General features: G+C 54.7%; 1 protein-coding gene across 1 annotated transcript in view; it reads left to right on the top strand.

Moving 5' to 3' along the window:
* ITGA5 (integrin subunit alpha 5) overlaps positions 1–15,494 on the top strand; it is a 32,199-nt gene extending 16,705 nt beyond the window's left edge. The window contains 18 exon segments of the mRNA XM_038752056.1: positions 3,695–3,886; positions 5,838–5,883; positions 5,994–6,095; positions 6,214–6,269; positions 6,378–6,532; positions 6,935–7,072; positions 7,632–7,699; positions 7,846–7,996; positions 8,403–8,495; positions 8,682–8,761; positions 9,083–9,163; positions 9,289–9,394; positions 9,487–9,639; positions 10,895–10,987; positions 11,122–11,235; positions 13,078–13,179; positions 14,379–14,501; positions 14,801–15,494. Coding sequence (XP_038607984.1) covers positions 3,695–3,886; positions 5,838–5,883; positions 5,994–6,095; positions 6,214–6,269; positions 6,378–6,532; positions 6,935–7,072; positions 7,632–7,699; positions 7,846–7,996; positions 8,403–8,495; positions 8,682–8,761; positions 9,083–9,163; positions 9,289–9,394; positions 9,487–9,639; positions 10,895–10,987; positions 11,122–11,235; positions 13,078–13,179; positions 14,379–14,501; positions 14,801–14,884 — 1,937 coding nt within the window. The 3' untranslated portion in view covers positions 14,885–15,494.
* Positions 15,495–20,758: the final 5,264 nt, after the last annotated feature.

Below are 20,758 nucleotides of genomic sequence, written 5' to 3'. Positions count from 1 at the left end.
AGTCCTGGGATTCATAAGGTCATGCGTTCTAATCCCGGCTCCCCCACTAGTCTGCTGGGTATCCTTGGGTAAGTCACTTCACTTCTCTGTGCCTCAGTTACCTCATCTCTAAAATGGGGATTGAGACTGTGAGCCCCATTTGAGACAGGGACTGTGTCCAACCCTACTTGCTTGTGTCCACCCCAATGTCTGGTACATAGTAAGCACTTAACCAATAATAATAATAATGGCATTTATTAAGTGCTTACTTTGTGCAAAGCACTGTTCTAAGCGCTAGGGAGGTTACCAGGTGATCAGGTTGTCCCACGGGGGGCTCACAGTCTTTATCCCCATTTTACAGATGAGGTAACTGAGGCCCAGAGAAGTTAAGTGACTTGCTCAAAGTCACACAGCTGACAATTGGTGGAGCTGGGATTTGAACCCATGACCTCTGACTCCAAAGCCCATGCTCTTTCCACTGAGCCACGCTGATTCTCAGAACAATTATTATTGTTTTTGATATATTATATTGATATATAATATTGTTATAATATCAGTTGGTGGTATTTACTAAGTATCTACTCTGGGCAGGAAAATGCACTAAGAACTTGGTTGACTACAGTAGTTACTAGACACAATCCCTACCCTCAATTAATCAGTCATATTTATTGATTTTTTTTAATGATTTTTGTTAAGCGCTTACTATGTGCAAGGCACTGTACTAAGTTTTGGGGTAGATACAGGTTAATCAGGTTGGACACAGTCCCTGTCCCACTTAAGGCTCACAGTCTTAACCCCCAAGGTACAGATGAGGTAACTGAGGCACAGGGAAGTGAAGTGACTTGCCCAAGGTCACACAGCAGAGTCGGAATTAGATAAGTGGCAGAGTCGGAATTAGAACCCAGGTCCTTCTGACTCAAGGCCTGTGCTGTAGCCACTAGGCCATGCTGCTTATCTCAATTCTGCCTTCCAGAAAATCACAGCCTAAGGTGTGCAGAGCTTAGTACAGTGCTTGGCTCGTTGTAAGAGCTTAATAAATACTACAAATACTAGGGAAGCAGTGTGGCTCAGTGGAAAGTGCATGGACTTTGGAGTCAGAGGTCATGGGTTCAAATCCCAGCTCTGCCGCTTGTCAGCTGTGTGACTTTGGGCAAGTCACTTAACTTCTCTTGGCCTCGGTTACCTCATCTGTAAAATGGGTATTAAGACTGTGAGCCCCCCCGTGGGACAACCTGATCACCTTGTAAACTCCCCAATGCTTAGAACAGTGCTTTGCACATAGTAAGTGCTTAATAAATGCCATCCTTACAGAGCACTGATCTAAGAGCTTTATGGAGTATGATAGTCAATTATGTTTACTGAACGCTTACTGTGTGTAGAACAGTACTAAATGCTTGGGGGAGTACAATAGAGCAGTAAACAGACACACTCCCTGCCCACAACGAGCATGCAGTCCAGAGGACGAGCTCACAGTCTAGAGCTGGCAGACGCAATCCTCATTCATTCATTCATTCAATCGTATTTATTGAGCGCTTACTGTGTGCAGAGCACTGTACTAAATGCTTGGGAAGTACAAGTTGGCAACATATAGAGACAGTCCCTACCCAACAGCGGGCTCACAGAAGGGGGAAACAGACAACAAAACTCAACATATTAACAAAATAAAATAAATCGAATAAATATGTACAAATAAACTAAATAACTAGAGTAATAAATACGTACAAACATATATACATATATACAGGTGCTGTGGGGAGGGGAAGGAGGAAAGCCGGGAGGGATGGAGAGGGGGAGGAGGGGGAGAGGAAAGAGGGGGCGGAAATCCTTGCCGTCAAGATGCTCACAGTTGCAGACCTCTGTACTGAGCGCTTGGGAAAGTACAACAGAGTTGGTCAACATGATCCCTAATGTCAAGGAGCTTACAGACTAGGGGAAGACAGACATTGAAATGAACTGCCTACAGGAGGAAGCAATAGAGCGTGAAAATCAGTCAATCAATCAATCGTATTTATTGAGTGCTTACTGTGTGCAGAGCACTGTACTAAGCGCTCGGGAAATACAAGCTGGCAACATATAGAGACAGTCCCTACCCAACAGTGGGCTCACAGTCTAGAAGGGGGAGACAGACAACAAAACTCAACATATTAACAAAATAAAATAAATCGAATAAATATGTACAAATAAACTAAATAAATAGAGTAATAAATACGTACAAACATATATACATATATACAGGTGCTGTGGGGAGGGGAAGGAGGAAAGCCGGGAGGGATGGAGAGGGGGAGGAGGGGGAGAGGAAAGAGGGGGCGGAAATCCTTGCCGTCAAGATGCTCACAGTTGCAGACCTCTGTACTGAGCGCTTGGGAAAGTACAACAGAGTTGGTCAACATGATCCCTAATGTCAAGGAGCTTACAGACTAGGGGAAGACAGACATTGAAATGAACTGCCTACAGGAGGAAGCAATAGAGCGTGAAAATCAGTCAATCAATCAATCGTATTTATTGAGTGCTTACTGTGTGCAGAGCACTGTACTAAGCGCTCGGGAAATACAAGCTGGCAACATATAGAGACAGTCCCTACCCAACAGTGGGCTCACAGTCTAGAAGGGGGAGACAGACAACAAAACTCAACATATTAACAAAATAAAATAAATCGAATAAATATGTACAAATAAACTAAATAAATAGAGTAATAAATACGTACAAACATATATACATATATACAGGTGCTGTGGGGAGGGGAAGGAGGAAAGCCGGGAGGGATGGAGTGGGGGAGGAGGGGGAGAGGAAAGAGGGGGCAGAAATCCTTGCCGTCAAGATGCTCACAGTTGCAGACCTCTGTACTGAGCGCTTGGGAAAGTACAACAGAGTTGGTCAACATGATCCCTAATGTCAAGGAGCTTACAGACTAGGGGAAGACAGACATTGAAATGAACTGCCTACAGGAGGAAGCAATAGAGCGTGAAAATCAGTCAATCAATCAATCGTATTTATTGAGTGCTTACTGTGTGCAGAGCACTGTACTAAGCGCTCGGGAAATACAAGCTGGCAACATATAGAGACAGTCCCTACCCAACAGTGGGCTCACAGTCTAGAAGGGGGAGACAGACAACAAAACTCAACATATTAACAAAATAAAATAAATCGAATAAATATGTACAAATAAACTAAATAAATAGAGTAATAAATACGTACAAACATATATACATATATACAGGTGCTGTGGGGAGGGGAAGGAGGAAAGCCGGGAGGGATGGAGAGGGGGAGGAGGTGGAGAGGAAAGAGGGGGGCGGAAATCCTTGCCGTCAAGATGCTCACAGTTGCAGACCTCTGTACTGAGCGCTTGGGAAAGTACAACAGAGTTGGTCAACATGATCCCTAATGTCAAGGAGCTTACAGACTAGGGGAAGACAGACATTGAAAGCGCTTAGTACAGTGCTCTGCACACAGTAAGCGCTCAATAAATACTATTGATGTTGTTGATGATGATGATTGAAATGAACTGCCTACAGGAGGAAGCAATAGAGCGTGAATATACGTGCTCCGTGGGTGTGTTTGGGGGTATGGAAGGGCTAGAGCAGCAGGGGTGGGGTTCGAAGGTGGGAGGTGAGTTGGGAAAGGCTTGTGGAGGGGGTAGCGGGGCTGAGACTCCTTGGTGCTCCCTGCCAATGGAAACCCCTCCCGCAACCTCCGCGCTGGGACTCGTGTCTTGCAGACGTGGCAGTGGGCGCACCATTTGGAGGCGAGACGCAGCAGGGGGCCGTGTTTGTCTACCTGGGAGGGCCACGGGGGCTGAGTCTGGAGCCCTCCCAGGTGCTGCTGCCCCACTGGGCCCCCAGCCAGGCCCCGGCTTTCTTCGGCTTTGCCCTGCGAGGAGCCCGCGATTTGGACAGCAACGGCTATCCAGGTGGGTCACTCGTGGTGTAGGGTGGTCCCTTCCCTCTGTCCTGTCCACCCCTTGAGATTGCCTCCCCCTGTCCTGTTTTGCCCTCTCCGGGGAGGGGGGATGTCTCTTCCTTTTTTTGTGGCATTTATTAAGCACTTACTATGTGCCAGGCACTGTAGTAAATGCTGGAGTAGAGAACAAGCTAATTAGGGTGGACATAGTCCATGTCCCACGAAAGGCTCACAGTCTTAATTCCCATTTTGCAGGTGAGGTAAGTGAGCACAGAGAAGTTAAATGACCTGCCCAAGGTCACACAGCAGGCAAATGAGAAGTAGAGAAGCAGCGTGGCTCAGTGGAAAGAGCCCGGGCTTTGGAGTCAGAGGTCATGGGTTCAAATCCCTGCTCTGCCAGTTGTCTGCTGTGTGACTTTGGGCAAGTCACTTAACTTCTCTGTGCCTCAGTCACCTCATCTGTAAAATGGGGATTAAGACTGTGAGCCCCCCGTGGGACAACCTGATCACCTTGTAACCTCCTCAGCGCTTAGAACAGTGCTTTGCACATAGTAAGCGCTTAATAAATGTCATCATTATTATTATTATTAAATGGAGAAGCGGGATTAGAACTCAGGTCCTTCTAACTCCCAGGCCCATGTTCTATCCACTAGGGCTTGCTGCTTCTCCTTCCTTCTTTCCCCCATCCTGTCAATCAGTCAGACAAACAATCGGTGTCATTTATTGAGCGCTTACTGCGTACAAAGAACCGTGTACAATGCAACAGAGCTGACAGACATGTTCTCTGCCTCGGGGACCCCCTCCCTGCTATTGATCCCCATCGAGAAGAAGCATGGTGTAGTGGGTACAGCACGGGCCTGGGATTCGCAAGGTCACGGTTTCTAATCCCGGCTCTGCCACTTGTCTGCCGTGTGACCTTGTGCAAGTCACTTCCCTTCTCTGAGCCTCAGTTACCCCATTTGTAATGTGGGGATTGAGACTGTGAGCCCCATGTGGGACAGGAACCGTACCCAACTCAATTTGCTTGTATTCACCCCTGCGCTTAGAACAGTGCCTGCACATAGTAAACAGTTTGCAAATACCATAATTATTATTATTATTATCTGTCCTCTCCCAGGGGCCCCTTCTGCTGGTCCATCCCACAGTTCTGTTCTCCCCACCATTTTCCCTGCCCACATCCTCTTCCTTCAATCAAACAGTGGTATTTACTGAGCACTTGTGTGGAACAGCATTTTATTAAGTGCTTGGGAGAGTACAAAACTATAGAGTAGGAAGAAAAATCACTGTCCTCAAGGTGCTAGACATTTAGCACCGGGAAACAGACTCTAGAAGTAATGACAAGTAGGGGAAGCAGTGAAAAATAAAGTGCTCTCATGGAGGGAGTGGCGTTAGTATTGAGGTGGTCAGAGGGTACTGACCCAAGTGCACAAGACCGTGTCGAAGGGAGGGGGACCGGGGTAGGGAGATGAGAGGTTACTCAAGGAAAGCCTCTTGAGGATGTGATTTTAGTAGAGCTTTGAAGATGGGGCAAGCACAGGTCTGCCAGACATGAAGAGGGAGAGAGAGCCAGGCAGGGGGGCAGGGCAGGAGCAAGGGGTCAAAGATAAATAATAATAATAATAAGAGATGAGATCGAGGCCCAGGGAGTAGGTTGGTGCTGGGGGAGCAAAGCGTGTGAACTGTGGGGTAGTGGAAGAGGAGCGGGAAATGTAGCAGGGGAAAAGCTGATTGAGGGTGTTGGGACCCGATGGTGAAAATGAAAGCCTGACTTTCCTTCCCCTTCCCCTCTCCAGCCCTGAGAGGCAGGGATAATAATAATAATATTGGTATTTGTTAAGCGCTTAATATGAGCCAGGCGCTGTACTTAGCGCTGGGAGAGTCTGAGGGGGCTGAGTGGGGGGAGGCAAAGGGGAGAGAGAAGGTGCCAGGTGAGATTCTGACAGCGGGGTTTTTATCTCCAGATCTGATCGTCGGGGCCTTTGGGGTGGACAAAGCCGTGGTGTACAGGTAGGGGAGGACAGGCCGCCGGCCAGGAGTGGGGGCTGAGGACGTGGTGGGGTGACGGGGGGAGGAGGAGGGCAGGGTGGACACAGCCTGAGTGACACCCCCATCCCCAGGGGCCGTCCCATCGTCGCGGTCAGCGCGTCACTGACCATCTTCCCTACCATGTTCAACCCGGAGGAGAGAAGTTGCAGTCTGGAGGGGCAGCCTGTCGCCTGGTAGGGGGCTGGGGAAAGGGAGCTGGGTGCGGGGGAGGGGGCAGGGAGAGTCCGGGAAACGAGTGGGAGATGGATTCTGAGGGATCTGACTCCAATCTCCCTCACTGACTCCCCCCAGTATCAACCTCAGCTTCTGCCTCAATGCTTCTGGCAAACACGTTCCAGACTCCATTGGTAAAGTGGGGCCAGCCGGGTGGCAGGGAGAGGGTGGGGCTGGCGGGCCGGGGGCGGGGTCGGGGAGAAGGACCCATCCCCTTGCCAATCCCCCCCAATGTCTGGCAGGCTTTGCAGTGGAGCTGCAGCTGGACTGGCAGAAGCAGAAAGGGGCAACAAGGAGAGCATTGTTTCTGGCCTCGCGGCAGGCGGCTCTGACCCAGCCCCTGGTCCTGCACAATGGAGGCCGCGAGGAGTGTCGTGAGATGAAGGTCTTCCTGCGGGTAGGTCTCCTGCAGGGTGGAGGCTGGAGGCAGAGGTGGGGAGGTGGAGGCTGATGGCAGAGGCTGGGAAGGGGGGCTGGTGGCGGGGGTTGGTGATGGGGGTGGAGGCTAGGGGAGAAGGAGGCTAGTGATGAAGGCTGTCAGGAGGGTGGAGGCTGGTGGCCGAGGTGGTAGAGCCGAGGAAGATGGCAGAGGCTGGCAGTAGAGACTGGTGATGGAGGCTGGGGCAGAGGTGGTGGTTGGTGATAGAAGATCTGGGTGGAGGCTTGCGGGGGGGTGGAGTCTGGTGGCAGAAGTTGGGGGAAGACATTGAGAGGGGCCTGGGCTCTTTGGAGACAGAGAAAGGAGGCTGTACCAGGATGCCACGACCCCTGACCTCTGACCATGATCCCATCCCTTTAGAACGAGTCTGAGTTCCGGGACAAGTTGTCCCCAATCCACATCGCCCTCAACTTCTCCCTGGACCCCCAGGCCCTGGCTGACCAGCACGGCCTCCGGCCTGTCCTGCACTATCAGAGCCGCAGCCGCATCGAGGAGAAGGTAGGAGCGGGCCCGGGAGGGGGGCAGAGGCGGGGCCGGCGAGGGGCAGGGACCACTGAGAAGCAGCACGGCCTAATGGATAAAGCAAGTACCTGGGAGTCCGAAGGACCTGGGTTCTAGTCCCAGCTCAGTCACTCGTCTGCTGTGTGACCTTGGGCAAGTCACTTCATTTCTCTGGGCCTCAGTCCCCTCATCTGTAAAAATGGGGATTAAACCTGTGAGCCCCATGTGGGACAGGGACTTGTCCAACCTGATTAGCCTGCATCTACCCCTGTGCTTAGAACAGTGCTTGGCACATAGTAAGCCCTTAACAAAATACAACAATTATTATTATTATTATTATTTGCTGTGGGCAGGGAATGTCTGTTTATTGTTAACTGTATTCTCCCAAGCACTTAGTACAGTGCTTTGCACACAGTAAGCGCTCAATAAATATGATTGAATGAATGAATTGTTATTACTGAGGGTCAGGGAGATGCCTGGAATCGAACTCTCCTGAAACCCCGCTCTCTCCTCCCCCGTGTCCCCTCTCCCCGTGGTTTGCCCACCCCCTCCCCAGGCTCACATCCTGCTTGACTGCGGCGAGGACAACGTCTGTGTCCCGGACCTGCATCTGGAGGTGTTTGGGTGAGTTGGGCAGCAGCAGTGAGGTGTTGCTGAAGGAGCGATGGCCCCCCGACGTGAGGGGAGGCACGGCCCCAGTGGTCTCGGTCATCCCCATTCCCGAGCCCCATCCGGTCCCGGTCCTGACCCCCGGCCCGCTCTGGCCCCAGAGAGACGACCAACGTGTTCCTGGGTGACAAGAACGCTCTGAACCTGACCTTCCACGCGCAGAACCTGGGCGAGGGCGGGGCCTACGAGGCTGAGCTCCACGTCACGGCCCCACCCGAGGCCGAGTACTCCGGCCTTGTGCGCCGCCCCGGGGTGAGTGGGGGCTGGCGGATTCTCCGGGGGTCTGCCAGGGATGGGTGGTGGGCAGCGGGCAGGCAAAGGGGCTGGCACCACTACCCTTTTGACCCCCCCTGCCCCCGCAACTGTCTGTCCTCCCATTTATCCATCCATCTGGCCACCCACCTGTCCATCCATTTGACCGTCGTTCCATCGCCCTGAATCTCCACTTGTCCATCCGTTTGTCCCCCATCCATCCCCCCAAACATCCACTTGTCCATCCATCTGTCCACCTATCCATCCTCCCAAACCCCTACCTTTCCGTCCCCCCAAACCTCTTCCTGTCCATCCATCTGTCCATCGTTCTGAACCCCTACCTGTCCGGTTCCCCCCCAAAAAATTCCACCTGTCCATCCATCTGTCCATCTGTCCATCCCACCAGAACTTCTCCATCCTGAGCTGCGAATACTCCTCCGTGAACCAGAGCCGCCTGCTCATCTGCGATCTGGGCAACCCCATGAAGGCCGGGGCCAGTGTGAGTCCGGGGAAGGGGCCAAAGAGGGGAGGAGCCCAAGGTCAATGTGAGCTAATGGGTCGGATCAGGGAGGGGCCAAGCCCAATGTCCATCAAAGGTGGGGCTAGGGTAGTTGTGGGGGGAGAGGGAGGAGCTATGCATTGGGGGTGGGGCTATTCTGACCTGTGCTTCCCTCCTTCCCCCCAGCTGTGGGGAGGTCTCCGCTTCACTGTCCCCCATCTCCGTGACACAAAGAAAACCGTGCAGTTTGACTTCCAGATCCATAGGTACCGGGGAGTGGGAGGGTTAGCAGGGGAGAGTGGGGTCGGGGGGGGAGGGAGAGGGAGGAGAGCGAGGGGGTGGACCAGCCAATTGTGGAGGATTGGGTGGGGTGAGGAGAATGGAGCCTGTCTTCTCAACTCACCGCCCCATTTTCCTCTCCCCCATCTCTCCACCCACCTCCTGTCTCTCCTCTCCCCATCTTTTCTCTCCTCATCTCTCCTCCCCATCTCTCCTCTCCCCCATCTCTCCTTTCCTGACTCTCCTCTCCGCGAATCTCCTCCCCCAACTCTCCTCTTCCCCTCCCACCTGCTCCCCGCCCCCCCCAGTAAGAACCTGAATAACTCTCAGAGTGAAGTCGTCCCTTACCGGCTGCAGGTGGAGGCTCAGGCCCAGGTCTCCCTCAACGGGTCAGTTCCGGGGCCGGTGCGGGGGGAGGGAAGGGACTGGATCAGTCTCTGCTGGGGGTGCGGTTGTGACCACCGGCCAGGCTGGTCTCCTCCTGACCCCCCACCCTATCTGCCCATCCCATCAGGGTGTCCAAGCCAGAGGCGGTGCTGTTTCCAGTCAGCGGCTGGCAGGCCCGGGACAGGCCCCAGGAGGAGGAAGATGCAGGGCCTGGGGCCCACCACGTCTACGAGGTGAGGAGGGGACAGGGGAGGCAGTCCGGGGGGAGGTGAGGGGTGTTTCCTGGGCATCCGAGCCATACCCTCTCCCTCTTGCCCACCCCCAGCTCATCAACCTGGGTCCCAGCTCCATCAGCCGCAGTGTCCTGGAGCTCAGCTGCCCCCAGGCCCTGGAGGGTCAGCTCCTCATGTACATCACCCGCTTCTCCGGGCTCAGCAACTGCACCGCCAACTACCCGCTCAACCGGCAGAACTTGCGGGTAAGGGCCTGGGGGTGGGGCCTCAAATGGGGGGAGGCAGAGGAGCAGCTTGGCCTAGAGGATAGAGCACGGGATTTGGAGTCAGAAGGACCTGGGTTCTAATTCCGGCCCCGCCACTCGTCTGCTACGTGACTTTGGGCAAGTCACTTCGCTTCCTCTCATCTGTACAATTACAGTTATCTCATTTGTAAAACGGGGATTAAGACTGTGAACCCCATGTGGGACAGGGACTGTGTCCAACCCGATTAACTTGTGTCCAGCTCAGTGCTTACAACAGTGCTTGACACATAATAAGCATTTAACAAATACCCTCATTATTATTCATTATTAGCTGGGGGCGGGGCCTCAGATTGAGCCCATCTATGTCCTTTACAAGGTCAGTCTTCCCCTACTTCTGTTCTGGGCTGGTAACTCTGTGTCCTTATTTGCAAGTCTGGTTTACAACTCTCTTCTAGACTGTGAGCCCACTGTTGGGTAGAGACCATCTCTATATGTTGCCAACTTGTACTTCCCAAGCACTTAGTACAGTGCTCTGCATACAGTAAGCGCTCAATAAATACGATTGATTGATTGATTGATTTCCTCTAGGGAGAGAAGAATGGGCAGGAAGGATTAGGACAGACAAGTGGCAGAGTGGGATTAGAACCCATGACCTTCTGACTCCCAAACCCATGCTCTCCCCACTACGCCATGCTGACCCTCAAGCGCTCAATAGATACGATTGATTGATTGATTGATTGACTGACCCGACTTGACATCTTCCCCCTTTTAGACTGTGAGCCCACTGTTGGGTAGGGACTGTCTCTAATATGTTGCCAACTTGTACTTCCCAAGTGCTTAGTACAGTGCTCTGCGCACAGTAAGCGCTCAATAAATGGGAGGCCTTTTCAGACTGAGCCCCTTCCTTCCTCTCCCCCTCGTCCCCCTCTCCATCCCCGCCATCTTACCTCCTTCCCTTCCCCACAGCACCTGTATATATGTATTTATGTTTGTACATATTTGTTACTCTATTTATTTACTTATTTATTTTACTTGTACATATCTATTCTATTTATTTTATTTTGTTAGTATGTTTGGTTTTGTTCTCTGTCTCCCCCTTTTAGACTGTGAGCCCACTGTTGGGTAGGGACTGTCTCTATATGTTGCCAACTTGTACTTCCCAAGCGCTTAGTACAGTGCTCTGCACACAGTAAGCGCTCAATACGATTGATGATGATGATGATGATCCGTCCCTCCGTCCCTCTGTCTCTCTCAGCTGGATCCCACTCGATCCCCGGGCCCCCAGCACCAGCTTCAGAAGCGGGAGGCCCCCGGCCGGGGGTCCGCAGCCCCCAGCCCCTTCATCCTGGTGAGCTGGAATCTCGAAGGGGGCTGGGAGGCTGAACCACAGCGGGGGGGACTCGGGACCAGGACGCCTGGGACCCAGCCCCATCACCTTCCCGCCTTTTTTCCTCCCCACGCTGGCACCCGGCTCCTTTTTAGAGGTGCCCAGAGGCTGAATGTTTCCAGCTGCGGTGTGAATTGGGTCCCCTACACCGACAGGAGAGCCGCAGCCTCCAGCTTCATTTCCGTGTCTGGGCCTCGACCTTCCTGCAGGTGAGAAAGCATGGCCAGGCCCCCAGACCGGTCCCTACCCCCCTACCTCCCTGCCCGAGTGGTCGAGCCCATCCCGTGTCTCTCCCCCTCCCCGCCCCTCCGAATGGACGATTCCGATCCCCCTCCCTCCCCCTCTTTGGACTCCGCTGCGGGACCAGAGCGCCACCTGGTGGCGTAATCGGGGATGACCGCCCCTCCTTCCCCCCCCCCCCCACCTTTTTTTTCCTTTGATGGCATTTATTAAGCGCTTACTATGTGCAAAGCACTGTTCTAAGCGCTGGGGAGGATACAAGGTGATCAGGTTGTCCCACGTGGGGCTCACAGCCTTAATCCCCATTTTACAGATGAGGTAACCGAGGCCCAGAGAAGTGAAGTGACTTGCCCAGAGTCACACAGCTGAGAATTGGCGGAGCCGGGATTTGAACCCACGGCCTCTGACTCCCAAGCCCGTGCTCTTTCCATTGAGCCACGCTACTTTTGATGGCATTTGTTAAGCACTTACTATGTGCCAAGCACTGTTCTAAGCGCTGGGGTGGTACACGGTGATCAGGTTGTCCCACGGAGGGCTCACGGTCTTAATCCCCATTTTACAGATGAGGTCACTGAGGCCCAGAGAAGTGAAGTGACTTGCCCAAAGTCACACAGCTGACGATTGTCGGAGCTGGGATTGGAACCCATGAACTCCGACTCCAAAGCCCGTGCTCTTTCCACTGAGCCACACTGCTTCTTCTTTGATGGCATTTATTAAGCGCTTACTATGTGCCAAGCACTGTTCTAAGCGCTGGGGAGGTACATGGTGATCAGGTTGTCCCACGGAGGGCTCACGGTCTTAATCCCCATTTTACAGATGAGGTCACTGAGGCCCAGAGAAGTTAAGTGACTTGCCCAAAGTCACACAGCTGACGATTGTCGGAGCTGGGATTGGAACCCATGAACTCCGACTCCAAAGCCCGTGCTCTTTCCACTGAGCCACACTGCTTCTTCTTTGATGGCATTTAGTAAGCGCTTACTATGTGCAAAGCACTGTTCTAAGCGCTGGGGAGGTTACAAGGTCATCAGGTTGTCCCACGGGGGGGGCTCACAGTCTTAATCCCCATTTTACAGTTGAGGGAACTGAGGCCCAGAGAAGTTAAGTGACTTGCCCGAGGTCACACAGCTGACAATTGGCACAGCTTCCCCTCCTCTTCCATTGTCGTATTTATAATAATAATATAATAATAATAATAATGGCATTTATTAAGTGCCTACTATGTGCAAAGCACTGTTCTAAGCGCTGGGGAGGTTACAAGGTCATCAGGTTGTCCCACGGGGGGGCTCACAGTCTTAATCCCCATTTTACAGTTGAGGGAACTGAGGCCCAGAGAAGTTAAGTGACTTGCCCGAGGTCACACAGCTGACAATTAGCACAGCTTCCCCTCCTCTTCCATTCAGTCATATTTATAATAATAATATAATAATAATAATGGCATTTATTAAGCACTTACTATGCGCAAAGCACTGTTCTAAGCGCTGGGGAGGTTACAAGTTGATCAGGTTGTCCCACAGGGGGCTCACAGTTTTAAACCCCATTTTACAGATGAGGTAACTGAGGCCCAGAGAAGTTAAGTGACTTGCCCAACGTCACTTTATTGAGCGCTTACTGTGTGCAGAGCACTGTACGAAGCGCTTGGCAAAGTACAATACGGCAGTAAAGAGAGACAATCCCTGCCCACATGGAACTCACAGTCTAGACGGAGGGAGACAGACATCAGTACCATGGAGAGACTGGAGGGCCCCCCACGCAGGAATGATTCTTGGGGCTGAGGGGCATTGACCTGTGACCTCTGACCTCTGACCCCCCAGCGGGAACACCAACCCCACAGCCTGCAGTGTGAGGCCGTGTACGAGGCCCTCGCCATGCCTTACCGCATTCAACCCCAGCAGCTGCCCCGCCGGGAACTCCGGGTGAGTTTGAGCTGGAAAGTGCGACAGCGTGTGAATGTGTGAGAGCCATGGTGTGAGGGTGAGAGCATGTGAGCGACTGTATGAGCGAGTGTGTGTGCCCCACTTCAGTCTATACTTCACGCTGCTGCCCGGATCGTCTTTGTGCAGAAATGCTCTGGGCATGTTACTCCCCTCCTCAAAAATCTCCAGTGGCTACCAATCAACCTGCGCATCAAGCAAAAACTCCTCACTCTCGTCTTCAAGGCTGTCCATCACCTCGCCCCCTCCTACCTCACCTCCTTTCTCTCCTTCTACAGCCCAGCCCACACCCTCCGCTCCTTTGCTGCTAACCTCTTCATTGTACCTCGTTCTCGCCTGTCCCGCCGTCGGCTCCCGGCCCACGTCCTCCCCCTGGCCAGGACTGCCCTCCCTCCGCACATCCGCCAAGCTAGCTCTCTTCCTCCCTTCAAAGCCCTACTGAGAGCTCACCTCCTCCAGGAGGCCTTCCCAGACTGAACCCCCTCCTTCCTCTCCCCCTCCCCATCCCCCCGCCCTACCTCCTTCCCCTCCCCACAGCACCTGTATAAATGTTTGTACAGATTTATTACTCTATTTATTTTACTTGTACATATTTACTATTCTGTTTATTTTGTTAATGATGTGCATCTAGCTTTATCTCTATTTATTCTGATGACTTGACACCTGTCCGCATGTTTTGTTCTGTTGCCTGTCTCCCCCTTCTAGACTGTGAGCCCGTTGTTGGGTAGGGACCGTCTCTATAATTGCCAACTTGTACTTCCCAAGCGCTTAGTACAGGGCTGTGCACACAGTAAGCGCTCAATACATTCGACTGAATGAATGAATGGGAGTGACTGTGTGAGCTCATATGACTGTTTAAGAATAGGGAATGTATCTATTGTTTTATTGTACTCTCCAAAGGGCTTAGTACAGTGCTCTGCACACAGTAAGGGCTCAATAAATATGATTGAATGAAAGAATAAATGAATGAAGAGTATGAGAGCATGTGAATGTGCTTGTGGGCAATTGCTTAACTGGAGAGAGAGAGAGAGAGAGAGAGAGAGAGAGAGAGAGTGTGTGTGTGTGTGTGTGTGTGTATGGACAGGATGTGAGGGTGGAGGGGTGCACCTAATTCTAGGAGTGGGGCTGGGAGGGGAGGGGTCTGAGCAGTGCCGGTATCCTCTGACCCCCTCTCCCCTTAGGTGGCCACGGCCGTGCAGTGGACCAAGGCAGAGGGGAGCCACGGTGTCCCCCTCTGGATCATCATCCTGGCCATCCTCATCGGCCTGCTCCTCCTCGCCCTGCTCATCTATGTCCTTTACAAGGTCAGTCTCCCCCCCAGCTCCACTCTGGCCTGGTAACTCTGTGTCCTTACTTGCAAGGCTTGGTTTACAGTCCTTTCCTGCTGGGAAGAGGAGAGTGGGTGGGAAGGACTTGGGGAAGCTGGGGTGTCTGGGTCCAGGGCCCAGTGGGACTGGGGCGGGAGGAAACTGAAGGGGCACACACAAGGACCAAAAGGCTGGCATAAACAGTGCCTGTCCCAGTCCACCCCCAGAGTGGGGAGGTGTTAGGGAGATGCAGGTCTCCCCCGGCTCATCTTGCTCTGCCCTCTCCCCCTCCACAGCTTGGATTCTTCAAACGCTCCCTCCCCTATGGAACGGCCATGGAAAAAGCACAGCTGAAGCCCCCAGCCACCTCAGATGCTTGAGTGCCTGTCCACCCTGGCCCCCCGGCCCACCCTGGCCCGCCCTAGGCCCACCCCAGCCTCCCAAGCAAGGCTGGGGCTGGGGAGGGGCTGCCTGGGGGGCTTTCAGTCTCTGAAGGTGCTGAGCGCCGGGGAGGGGGGAACAGCCCCCCCCCACCCGGTTCAGGGACATACTTGAAGGGGGAGTCGGAGAGAGGGGCTGGGTGGGGGGAAATACCCCCCCAATGCACTGAGAACCCTGGTTTACACCCCCGCCCCCAGACTGAGAGACTTTTTCACCCAGAACGTGGACACTGGCTCTAGCCACCCCTCTGGGTGGGACCTCGAGGGGCGAGAGACCCCCTCCCGCCCACGGACAGATCCCTCCACGGGCGTGCCCATGGCCACCCCCTCCTTCTGGGGTCCCCCAACTCCGGAGGCAGGCTTCCCCCTCGCTGACTCGAAGACCCAGACCGGACTCGGAACCGGAGCCGGGAACCAAGGCCGAGGAGCCAAGGCCGGACTCTAGATCAGGGCGGATCCAGACTGAGGCCGGCGCTGCGGCCTGGGAGTCTTCCCCATCCCCTCCTGGGTCAGAGCCATCCAGGACCCCTCCCCCCCCGCCCCCGCTCCCCCCGGCCCGGCAGCACTGACGCTGACCCTGACCCCAAGTCCCCACCCCTCCCCGGGAGATGCCGGGAACTTATTTAAACTCTGTTGCAAGTGCAATAAATCTGCCCTCACTCCCCAACCCCAGCTGGGTTCTGTTCCCCCATTTCACACCCAACTAAGCCACCTCTGGGACCCTAGGGGCAGGGACGGGGCAGAGACCTCTCTCTGCCCTCAGAGGGGCACTGGTCTCTGGCCTGGAATGAAAGATTTGGCAAGGCCAGGGCCTCTTGAAGGGTCGCTGTTTGAGGGAGAGGGGAATGAGTGGTGAATATCAGAGATCTCTCCATGGAGAGCCCTGTGTGGAAGGGAGGACCACGGGCCCGGGCAGGGGCAGGGACAGGATGACCCCAGAGGCCGCAGGGGCAGAGCCTGGCTACGAGGGGGCAGCACCAGAGGAAGTGCAGGGTTGGGGAGTGGGGGTGGGCAGGGTGTAATAATAATAATAATAATAATAATGGCATTTGTGAAGTGCTTACTATGTGCCAAGCACTGTTCTAAGCGCTGGGGGGATACAAGGTGATCAGGTTGTCCCACGTGGGGCTCACAGTCTTAATCCCCATTTTACAGATGAGGGAACTGAGGCTCTGAGACATTAAGCGACTTGCCCAAGGTAACACAACAAACGTGGCAGAGCCGGGATTTGAACCCATGACCTCAGACTCCCAAGCCCGCGCTCTTTCCACTGAGCCAGGCTGCTTCTGAGTAGAGGGGGGTTGCTTGCCAATGAGTGGGGACTCCTTCTGGCCCGCTGGCCTGAGGCCCCCCCCCAGTGTCGGCCCAGCAAAGATGGCCAGTGGCCCCAGCTCCCTCTCTGTGTGTCCTCCTCTGGATGCTGGGCTCTCCCAGGTCTGGGCCTCTTCTGCATCTGGGGTCCCATGGGTGCCCATTTCAGCTCCAGAGGCAGGCCTGAGGCAGAGCTCGTGCCAACCCAGTGCTGCCACCCACGTAGGCCAATCCCGTGGGGCTCCTCCCCTCGGCCTCGCCGGCCGATCTGAGCCGGGGAAGTCCCGAGCCAGAATCCCAAGCTTTGGATCAGAAATTCTCCAGAAAACCCACTCGGCTGGCCGCTCTGCTGCTCTGCACCCCCCAAGAAGCCCGCGTTGAACTAGGAACTCGCCTGTCCCCTCGGCCGTCCCAGCCCGTGCCCCCACCCCTGCTGACTCCCCATGTGGGCACCAGGTAACACCCCTCCCACCCCCAGCTCCCCCCCTCTGACCCCCCACTGCCTGGGGCTCCCAGATGTCTGGGTCCCTGCAGGCAGCAGGAGGGAGAGCACAGGTGGAGGGTGCTGGAGTGTGGGAGGAGGGGGGATTTCCTCTGTAATTGTAGGTGGGAGGGCACGTGTATTCCCAGCTCCCGGCCACGTGGGCTCCCGGGCTCGGTTCTGGCCTTCTGGAACCTCTGTCTGGCTCGGTGAACCCAAGAGGCCAGAGAGGTCAGGGGCGTCTCCTGGGGACACACAGCACCCAGGACCTGGCTCCTATATGCCCCTCGCATACCTGCACCCCTCCCGTCATCAGGTGGGGAGAGTGGGGAGAGGGGCTTCCTCTATAATTGCACGTGTGTTTCCAGCTCCCAGCCCCTCATACACATGATCTCAGACCCCACTTCTTTCCCGCGTGGGCTCTTGGGGTTGGGCCCAGCCATCCAGAACCTCTGATTTGGTGCTCCCTGAGGGGCCAGAGAGGGAAGGGGCACACGGCACCCATGACCTGGCTCCTCCAAACTCCTCTCTTACCCACCTCCACTCCCAAGTTTTGGGCTTCCTGACTCAAGGCCAGCAGTGTGTCCCATGGTCTTGGGGGAGACCGAGGCACCAAATGGATGGGCAGGAGGGGGGACTTGGGGTGAAGAGGCTTGGGTCCTGGCTGGGGAGGGGGCAGCAGCAGGGAAGGGGGAGAGAGTTGGGGGAGAAGGGAGAGGGGAAGGAGGAGTAGGTGGGAAGGGAGGCAGGGTGGGGGGGAGGCAGCTGACCGGGGTGGGGGGAGGAGGAAAATCGATCCGGGCTCTAGGGTTTCCTAACATCAATTAGAGCAGGAAAGTTGGTTCATTAGCAGTGCAGGGCGCTGAGCCTCATCAATAATGGAACCACCACCCCCTCCCCCCTTCCCCATCCTTCCCTCCCAACCCTCCCGCTCCAGCTTCCCCAGCTCGGACCCCAGGGTCACCCCCACCCTGCAGCCCAGAGCAGCCCCCTCCCCCAGACCCCCAGCAGTCTCAGCCCGTCCCCACCCCACCCGCTACCTGGGTCAAGACCCTTCTCCCGTGCAGCCACCCAGATTGACGCAACCGGAGCCGGGCCCTCTGCCCCTGCAGGGTGCACCAATGGAGCAGGGGCCGATGGTGGCAATGGTGGCGGGGGTCTTCCTTTGGGAGAGGAAAACGGAGCAGCTGGAAACAATCCTCACCTGTACCCCCAGATTGATGGGGAAGTAAGGGGGGGAAGGAGGTGAGAACTGCAGGGAATTAGAGAGGTGCCGGCCTACAGAGCAGCCCCTCCCCTGGCAGGCCTCTGAGGCCGGGGGGGGGCTGGCACAGGGCATTCTGGGAGGTGAGCCTCACCCCCTTCACCAGCCCGGGACAGGCCCTGGCACATCCTGTAACGAGTACTTCTCCAAAAAGACAGGCCGCCTGCCCCGCCCTCCCCCTCCCCCACCACCTGTCCCCTCCCCTCGTCTGCTCCCCCCACCATGCTTGACCCCCAAACCTATCCCTTCCTCATTGCCAGCCTCACACACCTATCCCCTCCCCATGCCTGCTCCCTCTCCATCCGCCCCTACGTCAATCAATCGTATTTACCGTGTGAAGAGCACTGTACTAAGCGGTTGGGAGCAGGAGCTTTCCGTCTAATAATAATAATAATAATGGCATTTGTTAAGCGCTTACTATGTGCAGAGCACTGTTCTAAGCGCTGGGGGGGATACAAGGTGATCAAGTTGTCCCACGTGGGGCTCACAGTCTTAATCCCCATTTTACAGATGAGGGAACTGAGGCTCAGAGAAGTTAGGTGACTTGCCCAAGGTCACACAGCAGACAAGTGGTAGAGCCGGGATTTGAACCCATGACCCCGACTCCAAAGCACGTGCTCTTTCCAATGAGCCACGCTGCTTCTGTAACAGGGGAGACGGACGCTAAAATAAATTACAGGTACGGGGACACATTAGAGCAGCATAGGATACCTTGTATCCCTCCCAGCGCTTAGAACAGTGCTTGGCACATAGTAAGCGCTTAACAAATACCAACATTATTATTATTATTATTAGGAAACAGCATGGTGTAGTGGATAGAGCACATGCTTGGAAGTCAGAAGGTACTGGTTCTAATCCTGGCTCCGCCACTCATCTGCTGCGTGACCTTGAGGAAGTCACTTCACTTCTCTGTGCCTCAGTAGTTACCTCATCTGTAAAATGGGGATTAAGAGTGTTAACCCCAGGTAGGACAGGGACTATGTCCAACCCGTTTTGCTTGTATCCACCTCAGTGCTTAGTACAGTGCCTGGCACACAGAAAGCACTTTACAAATACCTCAGTTACAAGAGTATAAAGATATGGCAGGAGGGGGAGAAAGGGGAGTATGAGGGCCTAAGGAGTTGGGTGACAATGGCCTGAAGTGGCAGGTGGGGGCAGGAGAGGGTGGGGAGATGAGAGAGAAGCCATGGAAGGCCTCCTGGAGGAGATGGGATTTCAGAAGGGCCATAAAGAGGGGGAGAGTGGTGGTCTTCCGCACGTGAAGGGGAAGGTGTGAGTGAGAATTCAGCCATGGGAGAGTTGAGGGAGTAGGTTGGCTTGAAAGGAGCCAAGTGGGCAAGCTGGGGTGAAGTGGGAGAGGGGTGAGGATATGGAGCAGGGAGAGGTCCGTGGGTGGAGGTTTCTGCTGGATGCGGGGAGGAATGGATGGGTGCCTGTTGGGAAAGTTTGAGAAGCGGGGAGAAGCAGCGTGACCTGGTGGGAAGATCCTGGGGCCTGGGAGTTGGAGGATTTGGATCCTAATCCTGAGTCCGCCAATTGCTCGTTGTATGACTTTGGGCAAGTCACTTAACTTCCCTGTGCCTCAGTTTCCTCAGCTGTAAAATGGAGATTAAATACCTGTTCTCCCTCCTATTTAGACTGTGAGCCCCGGGCGGGACAGGGTCTGTGCCTGACCTAATTAATTTGTACCTACCTCAGCGCTTAGAACAGTGCATGATGCACAGTAAGTGCTTAACGAATACACTAAAAATAAAAAAGAAGGGGCAGGGAGGCATGGGCAAAACATGTTTTAGCATCTTGTGTCCCTCTGGTCCCCAGCACTCTCTCCCCCTCTGTTTCCCTCCCGCTCCACCCGAACATTGAACCCAACCTGTCCCCTTGTTCCCTTTCCAGCCTCCGAACCAGGCATTCTCTCCCCACCCCCGTCACTCCGTGGCTTCACCAAGGTCACCCTAACCCCCTCCCTCGGATTCGGATTCGGGACTGTTCCTGCCGTCCAGGCTCCTGGGATGCTCCCCCACCTCCCCCGCTCCTGCCCGGCTCAGCCGGGTAGATAATCCACAGTGTTTCTTCTCCCAGCTCAGCACTGACCCCCGACCCCAGCCAGGACCCCTGCCCCACTGCCCGTGGCGTTTTGGCCTCGGGAAGGAGGTCCAGGGGTCGAGGGGACAGAGACAAGGCGTTGTGGGGGTCGGCAGATGGGAGATGGGGGCAGAGACAGGGCGCTGTGCGGGGATGGGAGGGGGCATCATCATCATCATCATCAATCGTATTTATTGAGCGCTTACTGTGTGCAGAGCACTGGACTAAGCGCTTGGGAAGCACAAGTTGGTAACATATAGAGACAGTCCCTACCCAGCAGTGGGCTCACAGTCTAAAAGGGGGAGACAGAGAACAAAACCAAACGTACTAACACAATAAAATAAATAGAATAGATATGTAGAGGCAAGGTGCGCTGGGGGCGGGCAGAGACAGAGCGCTGTGCGGGGATGTGAGGGGGCAGAGACAGGGCGCTTTAGGGGAAGGAGGGGAGGGACAGAATCAGGCACAATGGGGGGACGGGGGAGGGGGATGAGACAGGGCGCTGTGTGGGGATGGGAAGGGGCAGAGACAAGGTGCCCTAGGAGGGATGCTGGGGCAGAGACAGGGCGCTGTGGGGGCCGGAAGGCGGGGGTGAGGGGCGAAACCAGAGATAGACAACCATCCTCCGCCTTCGTCCCTCCCCCGCTTCACCTCTCCTCCTCCTTCTTCCCCATTT

This window comes from Tachyglossus aculeatus, chromosome 10 (genome assembly GCF_015852505.1).
Source record: "Tachyglossus aculeatus isolate mTacAcu1 chromosome 10, mTacAcu1.pri, whole genome shotgun sequence".
In the NCBI taxonomy this organism is placed as follows: domain Eukaryota; kingdom Metazoa; phylum Chordata; class Mammalia; order Monotremata; family Tachyglossidae; genus Tachyglossus; species Tachyglossus aculeatus.
Note: the sequence above shows the minus strand (reverse complement) of the source record. Positions and strands in the feature narration are given on the sequence as shown.